This window comes from Brachionichthys hirsutus, chromosome 1, assembly GCF_040956055.1.
Source record: "Brachionichthys hirsutus isolate HB-005 chromosome 1, CSIRO-AGI_Bhir_v1, whole genome shotgun sequence".
NCBI lineage: Eukaryota > Metazoa > Chordata > Actinopteri > Lophiiformes > Brachionichthyidae > Brachionichthys > Brachionichthys hirsutus.
Window position 1 is genome coordinate 5246248 of NC_090897.1, and position 12166 is coordinate 5258413.

General features: G+C 41.7%; 1 protein-coding gene across 1 annotated transcript in view; it reads right to left on the reverse strand.

The window, feature by feature from the left end:
• spon1a (spondin 1a) overlaps nt 1-4054 on the reverse strand; it is a 30813-nt gene extending 26759 nt beyond the window's left edge. The window contains exons 1-2 of the mRNA XM_068760887.1: nt 3820-4054; nt 2349-2455 (exon numbers count right to left, since the gene is read on the reverse strand). Coding sequence (XP_068616988.1) covers nt 2349-2455; nt 3820-4054 — 342 coding nt within the window. The remainder of the gene's footprint in view (nt 1-2348; nt 2456-3819) is intronic.
• Nucleotides 4055-12166: the final 8112 nt, after the last annotated feature.

Genomic DNA, 12166 nt, shown 5'->3' on the forward strand with positions numbered 1-12166 from the left:
TGTGTGTGTGTGTGTATGTGTGTGCGCTGCCATTCTCGATCTGATGGATTACACATAACCCCACCCCCCACGTTTCCATGGTTTCAACAGACATCTTGGTCTGACCTCGCCAGACTGCAACACATGTTTAAACCACTGAAGTCTCATGGGAATGCATTAACAGCGCAACAATTTGTGCACCGTATTAAGTGTGTGATTCTACAATCACTGCAGACGGAAGTATAACAACATTCAGCGTAAATCTAAAGGACTTTGGGGAAAAGTGTAAAATGACACAATTTGTACAAACGCATCACACGTGCTGCCTAAACATCAAGTCAGGCTTGTGAATTAACCATGAGGAGATATGATGCTCCCAGGATGTGGCTTATGGCTGCGACTGTGTCATGTGATCAATTTGTCGCTTCTTGTTTTATCATCGCACCCTGCTGAGAAGCGACGTCTCATCAGTCATTGCAAGCGTTACCAGCGTATTTCACTTTTGCCAGCAAACACACACACACACACACAAACACAAACGATGGCAGCTGACCTTCCCAGAAAGCTCAATAAAAGTTATTTTCATCAAGTCAGGAGCTGCCCTGACACGGCAGGGTTGGGGCACACCAGCAGATTTCAAATGAGTTGTATGTTAAATAAGGTCGGACATCTTCTGTTGGGGCTTCTTTTCTCTTTTTCTCTCAATACATGAGGGCTGGCCCACCCAGAGCTCTTTCAGAATGGAGGAGCAGTGTGTGTGCGTGCGTGAGCGTGCGTGTGCATGTGCATGTGCTTTTTTTGAACAGAAACAAACATGAGAGGCTGATTGAACAGGTGATGTTTGTAGCATATCACTCTATGGACAGCGATTTATTTTTACTACATTTGTCCCCTAGCTCTTTTAACAACGTGTGATCATCTGCTGCTGTGAGAGAGGCCCTCAACTAAATCTACCAGAGTCCAATCAAAGGCAGACTGTGGTAACAACACATCAATTATTTTTACTTGTGATGTCACATGTAAAGTTATTGGTCATCCATCAACAGCAGCTAGTATCCTCGGTGCAATTCAAACTGAAGTATTATCCAGATGTGACTGAGTATAATTTGATGACAATGTGTTTATAGCTCTTTCCTCCTGATGTTTAGCACCCTGTCAGATGGTCATATGGCTGGGGGGGGCACACTCAAAGCTGGCTCCAAGTAATAACAGCATGAAATTAATTGCTAGTACAAATAAAAACCCAATAAATCTCACCAGTGTTAGGGTAGATAATGAGATGTGGGGGTGCACACGGGACAAAAATGCCATGTCCCTGTTATTTACGTGGTTCCGTATTGGAGGCTCGGGCAGAGAGAACCACAGCGTGGCCCGGCAGTAACTGTGGAAAGCCTGCGGGCTCTGGCGCAAATATTCTTGTATTATTCTGCAAAAAGGTCAATTAAATGATGGCATTTTATGTGGAAATCCACCCAAAAAAAGGCAACGCAACACTTTTGCACCCACAACTGTTCCATTCCAATGTTTGTCCTGAGGGAACATGACTTTATGTTCTAGGTAGAGAAGGAGAATATTGGCTCAGGCTAAAATTGGGTCCTTATTGGAAGGACTGAATAGCACCCAATTAGATGTTTAGTTATTTTCATTAAAAGTGCATAGATATATCCTACAGACATAACGTTTGGCTATCACAGTATATAGAATATAATGTTTATCATTCTGTCACAATGCATGACTACCATCCTCCCAAACATCATGAACCAAGCGCTTTCTGTCTATCACTCTACTCCTGACACTGCATCACAATTGCGAAGCCCTCACATAGTATGCAGTCATTATCACTTATGTGTAACAGCGCCGGTTTCTCGGCATGTCCCTCCTTCTTTTCACACTTTTTGACCCACTCCCAGCTCTTCCTTCTTCCTCCAGCGCAACCGGCCTGTGAAAATCACTAATTAGACTCAGGACTACGCCAGCTGTACACGAGCACGCACACGCATGCATATACGGCTCTCCGACTTCTGCACGTGTGCATCCGCAGCCAGTCAAAGCGAAGCCATACGGAATGTAGTTTTCATACATCGTGTGCCTATCAGGGGAGGTTGGGTGAAAATAATCACACTCTGATATGTGAAGATGGTGAGGCTGTGCAAAAGGAAATCTGTCAAAGTCCTCATTTGCTGTGAAATTGAACTGTTCTATCTTTTCTCCAGAGAAAGGATGATATTAACATCCTTTCTTTCTATTGTTATTCCTAAATGTTATGTAAATATCCCACGCTGCTGTCACAGAGAGCGGACGGCGAGGTGGACGGCTCATTTGATTACCGAGTAAGTGGCAGACACTCAACTCATTATCTGCTGTCTTACCTGAAAATGTCCCGCGTAGTCCTCATCCATGTCTCCTGCCGCACCGTCCTTCAGGGCAACCAGGATGAACCCTCTGAAGTAGGAGGGGCTGGATGCAGACACAGTCACTGGAAGGAAGCAAGCAGGAGTGTTAAAAAGCTTCAACTGAAGGGAACTGAATCTACCTGCCCGAGTAATTTAAAAATAGTGTTTCAGGCTTTGGTGGAGAACTGATAATACTTTTTCACCCAATTATAATTAACTCTTATGATGTTGCACCTGTACTCAAGAAGGTGGCTGAGATAACAGTAATTACATTTCAGTCTCATCATAGAAGTATTTAAAGATGTTTAAGATATCGTCTTTCATTCATTTTGCAATCCAACGGAAGATTAAGGACTGTTAATTTACTGGGGGGGGATTTCGTATCCTGTACTTGAGAACTTCACAAAGTATTGGAAGGAAACATTTAGACTTCAAAATCACTCTTACCTTGCATATGTGATGACAAAATAACTGCAAAAACGTGATTTTCAACGCCCTGATTCGAGTTCATTTCGTTGTGTCGTGCAGCATATGTACAGACAAAAGGAGCTTTGAGATTCACAAAGCAGGTGGTAGATACTTATTACTATCACCCAATGCATTTCACTTTTCAGCAAAAATAAATAAATAAAAATAAAAGCAGTGAAATCAGGTATATTTCAATCATCCGTTTTATCTGTGAAAGATCGATAGATATAGAAAGCTTTATTGTCAACACCTTGTACGACGAGATTAAAAGCAGCTTCTCCTTAAGTGCCACAACAACAACAACAACAACATAGTAACAGCATGCAAGATGACATTAAGACATGATAGAAAATGTGCATGTAAATATAGATACATTTGGATAGCTAAAAGGGATTAAGCTTTTTAGAGACCTTTGCTACGTTTTACGTTTTATCACGAATGCAGTTTACTCAATGCAAAAAAGACATTGCTGTGTGACCTTTGGTTTAAATGTATATTTGATTACTGGGATGAAAAATCGATTCTTGTCTTATCAAACCTGAATTGTTTTCACGCCAAACAGACTCGATTCGCACGCAGGATAAAGTCTAGAAACTTTTAAATGTCTACTGACTGAAGAAAACTGTCCAGTTCCTCCACCAAGGGCATGATTGCATCCTATATTTATCAGGATTCAAATGAAATAAAATTAAAAAAAACCTTGGCGGAAACATTTCCCTTTTTGGGTTGGTTAAAGTAAATAAAATACAGTTGTGTTTTATGTAATTAAACGACACAAGCTGTGGAGTAATTTATATTCGCTGTCATGTTGACTCAGGAGTTCCTATGATTTATGACAAATAAAATAAATCGTTATCGGACACTCATCTTCGGTTTTCATTTGACTAATATAAGATCTGGACAAACAGCACGTGTGCCATTCCAGTTTGCCAATGCGCACATAGTGCCCACCAAAGCATGTGTGCGTAATTCACCAAACCTTTGTATGTGCTCCCCGGCTGATAGCTCTCCGGGTCTCCTTCAACGCGGAGGCGAAAGTCGTTGTTGACCTCCTTCTGATTGCCCTGAGCCCGTAGAACGCGACTGCAGTACCCATCTGATCCCCCGGCTCTGTCCGACGGCTCCTCGGTGAACGCAAACATATCGCACGCTGCGGTGGCAAAGAGAAACACCAGCAGGAGCAAAACGCGCGAGTGCCGCCCGGCTGCTGCCATCGCGTCCGGCTCTCACAGCCAAGTTGGTGCGCGCAAAGGAGACGGGAGGGAGAAACGATCGGCCACCGCGTCTCTTCAAGGCGAGAGTCCAACTTGCCAACTGCTGAAGTTGACGTGGTGCTCTCGCTAGAAGCGGAGGTCCATCCTGTGGCGGAGGAGGAGGAGGAGGAGGAGGAGGAGGAGGAGAGGGAGGAGGAGAACCGACTGGGATGCGCTGAGCACTCGCCCTGTCGGAGGAGAACTGCACAGACCGAGCAGTGAGCAGGTTAGCAGAGGTCCGATGGCCAAACGATGACGTCATGTTTGTGTGGCTCTAGTCAAGGTCACAGCTATTCACGAACGGACTAGTAACGCTGTAAACACGTTGACTCGTCTTTGTAAGGCGTGCGTGTGGGGTCACGGGGGCTGATAGAGCCTATGACAGCTTTCTATGGGCGGGAGGTGGGGTACACCTCGGACGCGTCGCCAGCGCACCTGGGGTAAAAACGCGGAGACGGACAATTTGGAGTGTGATTTATTCACCTAAATGTCATGTTTTTGGAGATGGGAGGTAACCGGAGAAAAGCCCACGTGGGCCCCGGGGAACATCCGAATGCCAGCTAGGATTCGAACTTACATTCTTGCTGTGAGGCGACAGCGCAACCCACTACGCCACCCAGAACTAAGCAGCTAATGAAATTTCAATCAAAGGTGTTTATGTTGAACTCTATGACGTTGCATTTGTTGTTTGTGAGAACTCATTCATAAATACCTCGTATTAGATGTCTCTTTTTTATTTATTTTTTTTAATCGCCATTACTTGCTTCTTTATTTGTGACTTATTTACACGCATGCTTTCCCACTCGCTGTTAGAAATGACCTCCTGATTGCTCAATGCCTCAATCGCTTTTTATCATTGGCCATTTTCTTCTTTTCTAAAGGCAATTTTCTTTTTTCTTCCAAAGCATATTGCTTCCAACGGTTGTCTGTTCTCCACTAAGATAAAAAAAAAAAAAATCACAACCCACAACTACAACACAACAATTGGCTGTGAAGTGATAAACTGAAATGTATTGATTCCTCTTGTTTAAGATAAAATAAACTTTTATTAGTCCCAGGACAGGGAAATTGTTGCAGCAGTAAAGTGATCGCCAAAGATGAACTTAAAAAGGTCTTATCTTGTTTATCACCCTATTAATCTTGCTAATGCGAAGAAGAGGTTTTATCCTTTGTGACATTTTCAAACAACACCCCTAGAGTTTATTGCAGATTTTACAAAATAAAAAGGTTAGCAGGCAAGTAATGAGAAAGTAACAACTTCTGATGGCCGCTGACAAATGGAGAGTCTGTACATCTACCGCTGGGTTGATCGATGGATGATGGGGGGAGGAAGGGAACCGATTCGGAACAGCGGAACGACGCACTAGCAGGTGTCATGAAAGCTTTTTGTCTCACAGCCCCGCTGAGCTGAATCGACTCAACACACACAGTCCTCAGGTTTCTCCCTGTGGATTTTCTTTTTTTCTTGGCAAAATATGCTGCCCACTGCAATCCATTAACATCTGCTCAGTCCTCATTACTCCCTCTTGAACATCTTATAAATCAGTTTATCCAAGACATGCTTATGCAGTTGGGCTGAATCTCTGCGGCAAAAATAGAAAACCAATGACCATATTTTGGGGGATTTTGGATTTTGACTTTGGTACAGCAAGAACTGTTGGCACCAGTTTGAGACACGTTTGGTCTGATGACGTGATGGCATCGATATAAGGGGCTGTTGGTCTTACATCCACTCCGCGGGGATGCCATGGTCTGCTGATTGCCTCTGAAGTGATCTCCTGCACCGCCGCGTCAAAGAGACGGAATGGTTTTAATCCCCATCTGCTTGCCTCCTGAAAACCACCTCTTTTGCTGCCATTCAAACCCAGGCTTGATAATAAAATCAAGCTACGGTTCAGCATTTACCTAGTTGCCTAGTTGCCTGAGTATTAGGTGAAAGGATTGATGCTACAGTGATGTCTGCCCTTTAAATATAAGGCAACAGCAAAACAGGGGGGGGGGACTTGTTCTCAGCCTTAGGTAAGGTGAATATGAAAGAAAATTATTGTGTCCGCCTGAAAAATAGCCTAAAAATATTGCAAGGGACTACATATCCAACTTATCGTTTAGTCATGTTGTCGTTCTTAGTGCTACGCTAAGGTCACAGACTGCTGGAGGTAAGCCCATGCAGGATGGTTTAACGCCAGGATGAGCAATTCTGCAGAGAGGTGGGTGATTGGTGCGTTTCATTCCTTGGTCATAAAATGTCATCATTTTGAGTGTTGGCTGACATTGAGCTACAACAACACAAAGTAGAGTGAGACTAAACAACTATCATCTTCAGAATCACCACAACTTGAAACTTGTAATTCACCACCAAAGTGAATAAGATAATGCCAACGTATGCTTTTGAGTTTCCTACGACAGAATATTATTTATTTGGGCCATGTGACTTGTGTTTGTGTAACTGCATGTGTGCAATACGTAAATATACTTCACACATCCTTGTGAGCAGAATCTCATCATTATCCACACACCTCTAACTTTCTACACTCAGCTACCGAACGCCTTTGGGGAGAAAAATCCCAAGTGCTTTGTTGTTTTCTGAGAGGAATAGAGGTCAAGAGGGGAAATCAAATTAGACTCTCATTTGAGGAGAGGCTGTTCATTAAATAACTGAGTCGTCCCCCCCCCCCCCCCCCCGCTGCAGTGTCATTAAAGCCATATTTGCAATGTCTCCCGCATCCACCATGTTGTTTCCACTTAATTTGAAGGAGAAGTAGTTTGAGGATAAAGACAGGAAAGAAGGAAAAGGTATTCCTCTCTCTGCTTCAGCCACAAAGTTAGACCGCTGAGAGAAACTGTCATTCTGTATTTCATACATGCTTTATACAGATACGTCACATTTGCAGACAATTGGAATTGCACTGGCTGAACAACCACACGTTGTCTACATCTTACAATAGGAAATTCAAAGAGAAAGGGAACTGATCTGACATGATTCATGATTCTTCCTAAAATTCCTTTAAAAATTACACATTTTAACAATTAACATGCGCCAAAGTCCATAGACATGACTCACATACGCAAATGTTTTACAGCTAAAAGAAACAATCTGAAATTTGTAAAAGGAAATTTGAAAGAAATTAAAGATATTAAGGACCATATTTTGATGCCCCACAACGCCACAAAGGTATGGAAACCCTTTGTACAAAGTATTACAAAATTAAGGAAAATACTGATACAAGTCCTGGTATGCAAGTTCTTTTTATGATTTTATTAAAGATTCAACCCCTTTAGCAGGCTGTGCACCAAACAATGATATTTTTTTGTATTATTTTTTGCCTTTCATGCCCTTGATCTTCATATAATTTTATGGAAATTGCTGCTTTGTTCTGTTTTGTGTGTCTTTGTGCATAATGTTGCTAACTGACAAAGAAAACAAGAAAAGGCCTTGGGTGAAAATACATCTTCCTTGGCAGAGGACACAAAGGCTGACACACGCTGAACTTTGGTGCATTAATGATCTTTGATGAATGCGTGAAAGGTCCGGATATAACCCTGAATAGCTCAGCAGTCTCGTTCTGCAGACGGAGTTAATGTCTTTATTTCCACCCTGAGTTCACACTCGCAGGCCTCCATCCACTGCTTGGGAGATAATGCATTTTGATGACCGTCTAAAAGGCTGAGTGAAATGTCCTTTGGGGGGGAAAAAAATCCCAAGCGTTGGGAAGCCAGCAATCAGGCAAGGGCAATCACAAATAATTACACTCAGCCAGAGGGTGATGGGGATGACCGGCTGCTGGGTACTGTGAAGGCACTACTTCTTGAATCTTGTCTTGGGGGGGCCGGAGCCATTACTAAATGGCCTTGAGGACATCACACACCCGGTCAAAACTATTGTGCTTCATAGACAAACTGTAACATCTGGAGTTTTACTGCAAATGTTTGGGAGGCTAAATGTTGTACAGTGTTTAGCATCTAAGTGAGACCGTTGGCTGGATGTCTGAGAATGATACATTGGGAGATTTCAACAAAAGAAATGCACTGTAAATAAATTACAAACAAACAAGGAAAATGCTGTCAAATTGTTAACGGCTACTATTAAACTGACCAATGTGTTTTTGACGCCTTTAAATCACACTGAGACTGGATATGGCCTTAATGTTCCAGAAAACATTTCTAGTTCTGTAAATTATACCGGTCGAGAACGGTAAATAAAGAGCAGCAGAGGCTACCAGGCGAAGCAATCAGGTGTTCTCAGTCGGGATGGAAGCCAGCATTACTAGTCATCTTACGCTCACAGTACTGTGCTACACATAGCAGATAGAAAACTGAAGGTCAAGGCATGCAACTGTGTAGATTAATCTAAATGTCACATTAACATCTGTGCAGTTGGTACCATAATAGCTGTGATATCCTCCTTAACCGGTTGATGCGCTCCATTCAATGTCTAGAGCATATTGTAAAACAGATATCTCTGTGGATCACATCAGTTCACAATTTACTGACCTTTCCCATAGAAACAGAATGATTTGTACCAGGACTTGTTTGGGAATCCAGTGTCTTCCATTTGTTCATGACACTTCCCATTTTGTTAACAGCATCTTCAAAAAGGCTTTGACCTTTTCTCAAATGCAGTCTTCCGCTCAGCGCCGACTTAAAAAACAAACAAACAAAAAACACACGCGCAGTACTTTGGCTGAAAACACTGCTCTTTTGTGTTCTCTCTTCTTGAATGTCACATCCAGAAGTACTGTACGTCAGATCCTGTATATCGTTCATGTAAACACATCCCATAGTATTACTACTCCAAACCGTAACACAACATTAACCAGTGTTACAGAGAACGGGCAAGGAGGGTGAGTCTTAGTTCATACTGACACGTTAAATAATTTTTAAATGTTATTTTCTCATCACTGCTGATCTCCCAAGCTGATAATATTTGGACTCTTCGCCTTGCGTTAAGATATCGTGCAGGTAACACAGACACAGTGAATGACAATCTTGGAGGAATATTCATCTTTATAAACTCAGCCCATCCTGATTGAGACAAAGAAATCCATCTTCTCCATGCGCAATAAACCTGGAACATTTAGCTCTCAGATTCTCCTCAGCATCGTGATGCTCTATGAGCAGCAGGCTCATTGTCGTCCCACTCCTGATGGGGTCTGGCGAATAATTCAAGGAGAAAAAACAGTTGTTTTTAACCAATCCTGCAGGGTTACCTTGCTATTCACTTAAGAGGACTAATGAGATTCAAAGCATCCACTAAAAAGGCATCAAGAATCAAGAAATTGAGCTTTATATTAGTGCTTTCCTTTAGCTTTATGATAGCTGCCAGACTGACTGCGATGCATTTTCTAGTCTAGATTTCTATCTTTGATTGTGCTGAAACCAATGCAATAAAACTGGTGAACCGATTAGCATTTTACACTTGTATTCCTTCAAGCTATCTATGAACTATAATCCATCCATCATTTAAGTGGCAAAAAAAAACAGAATTTAAAAAAAGAAGTTTTTAAATAGTCGTTTTCAGTATTTCTTTTATATACTGGTGAAACGATGGGACGCCACAATGTTTCATTGCACACTGAACGCACTCTTTGTGTCCCTTGGATCACCTTGGTTGTCTAATTTGCGTTTCTACTTCAAAGGCACTTTCCACACACTTGAGGTTGGTGTTAATGAGAGAAATTACAGGGATTCGTTTAAAATACTTTCTCCCTCTTTAATTTGCCACGTGGAGGCGCCTGTGACATTGTGAGAGGATCGATAGCCTCTTTGTTGTGGAGATGAGTTCAATAATGAGATGCAGAAGAAGAAGATAGGTCAGCTCCCTGAAAGACAGGCATTGATTCACACATCTTGTGCAACCAATTTAAAGAACTTAAAAGATTTGTTTTGTTTTTTTGATCTGATGTGTAATTTGTATATATTTTTGTATTTTACGTTCGACAAATTAAACCAAGAATGTGAGAACTGGTAGAAGTCCAAATGATGTTGAAACCTGATCAGTGTGAACTTGCGTTCACACTGAATTATTTCTACAATTACTGATGGGAGAATTATCTGTGGTTGCAAAACAACTGCCTTCTTCACCTTCAAATTGATAGTGAATCCGGTTTATGCCAATGAAGTCTAGGATTGTCTTACGGCCCCCATCCTTTTAGCGAGTGAGGAGGTCGTAGGAATATAACCCAGTCTGCATCCTCAATAAGGAATATGGAATTCTTCGTCTTAAAGACCTCTTCCAAATTGTCATTTCATTCATTATCATTGTTACAACCCCGACAGGACATTCATCTCTGTCCTTCCTTTTCGGTCTCTAGTACAGTCTTCTCTTGGTAGAGAGATCTTTCTCTGCTGCTCTTATGGGATCCGTTAAGTCAACATTAAGCGCTGCTTTATGTGGTAAAGACGGGCTTCACTGTTTCATGCTAGACAGGAGAACGACCGAATGATGAAGTGAACCCCGTTTCTTTGCCGAGAGCATAGTACTTCACGTTATTGAAAGTACTTTAATACTGCGAATATTCTTTTTTCTGGATTTTAACATCTGTGTTAGCTATGTGCTGAACAATCTCTTACATTTGCTTCTGGTGCTAAGACATAGCAGAAACAAAACTACAAGTGAGTGGTAACAACAGACTTTGAAAGCTTCAGTCATTAACACATCGACACCCTTGACTTTGTCTGAAAAGTCAAAGACAAAGGAAGTCACAGTTAAGGCGATGAAAAGCTGTCCCAAGGTTAATCTCTCAGATCTGCACCTTCTGTTCTCACACCATCCTGTTCTTACAGGGGAGGAAATGTTTTTTTGCACAAAAGCTGGTATCACATTATGTGATTTTACAAAATCATGTGAACCTTCAAATAAACAGTTTTGCACTGTCTCTTTCTTCTCTGTCTGTTCTCTGAAGCACAGCATGAACACAGTACAGCAGGGTGCCCAGCATAGTAGTCATGTATGTATGGATAACCCCTAGAATAGGATGGAAATTTGTGTTTGGTAGATCATTTCCATTGGATAGCCTGTTTATTCCCTCAAAATGATGCCACCATTCGAACATGGAACATACATTGGTGTGATGAGCAGCACAGAATCGTACGTGGGTAAGACCCATGAAAGATTTGCCATGTCTTCCCTGCCAATGCCTTCCTACCTTTTGTGAGTAGTTTAGAGTTCAGACCTATCACATTTACCTATCAAATTGTTCCTGGTAACATTCCCAATTTTACCTGAAGATTTTATCAAGATCCGATTGTAACCTTTGAGTTAGCTCGACGGAGGTGAAGAATGAACACATGAATATTGTAGTTTGACCTCTTCGAGCTGCTGGAGACACACCTGTGCAATGATGATGCCTTCTAATCAGCTCAATAAGCCGCAGGTGTGGGTCAAGGTCCAAGGGCTTCACTTTTCATTAGAGTGCCGGAAACAAAACCTTCTTATGTTGGATTGCAAGACGAAACGGAACATTTTAGAGTGGCCCTTCTAATGCACACTTGTGCTAATCAGCGTCTTCATATGCTACACCTGTCAACGGCCAAGACCCAATGACAAGACACAGATAAAATAACAAAAAAAACTTTAATAAACTAAGGGAGAAGGGTTGGCAAATTGTCCAAATGATAAATCTACAGTTCAATATAGGGTATTCAAACAATAAATGTACAAATCAAAATGCAAGTAAATGTTTAAAAAGCACAGAACAAAGAAAACCTGCCTTCAAAATAAAATAAATGGAAAGTGTTTAAATGTGTGCGTAATAATCGCAGTCCCTGTTTGACAATTTGATTTTATTTGATACCAAGATACAGCAATTCAAAAGCAGGCACGTAGTCCTAAGAATGTTTGGTCATCATAAAAGCGTTCAGCTCAAATGTGTTACGTTATGCCACAGTACATGTCAAAGCACATAAAAAGCACATTACTTCAGAAGAGCTGTTATTGCAAATTGTTATCTTTGCCTTCCTCCTTTGTCTGAACCCCTGAAATGCAAGTGAGTGCAGAGGACAAAGCTGCCTCCATCTCCAGCCGCTCTGTACAAACCCAGGATCTATTTGCTGCACATCTCAGATAAATCTGCA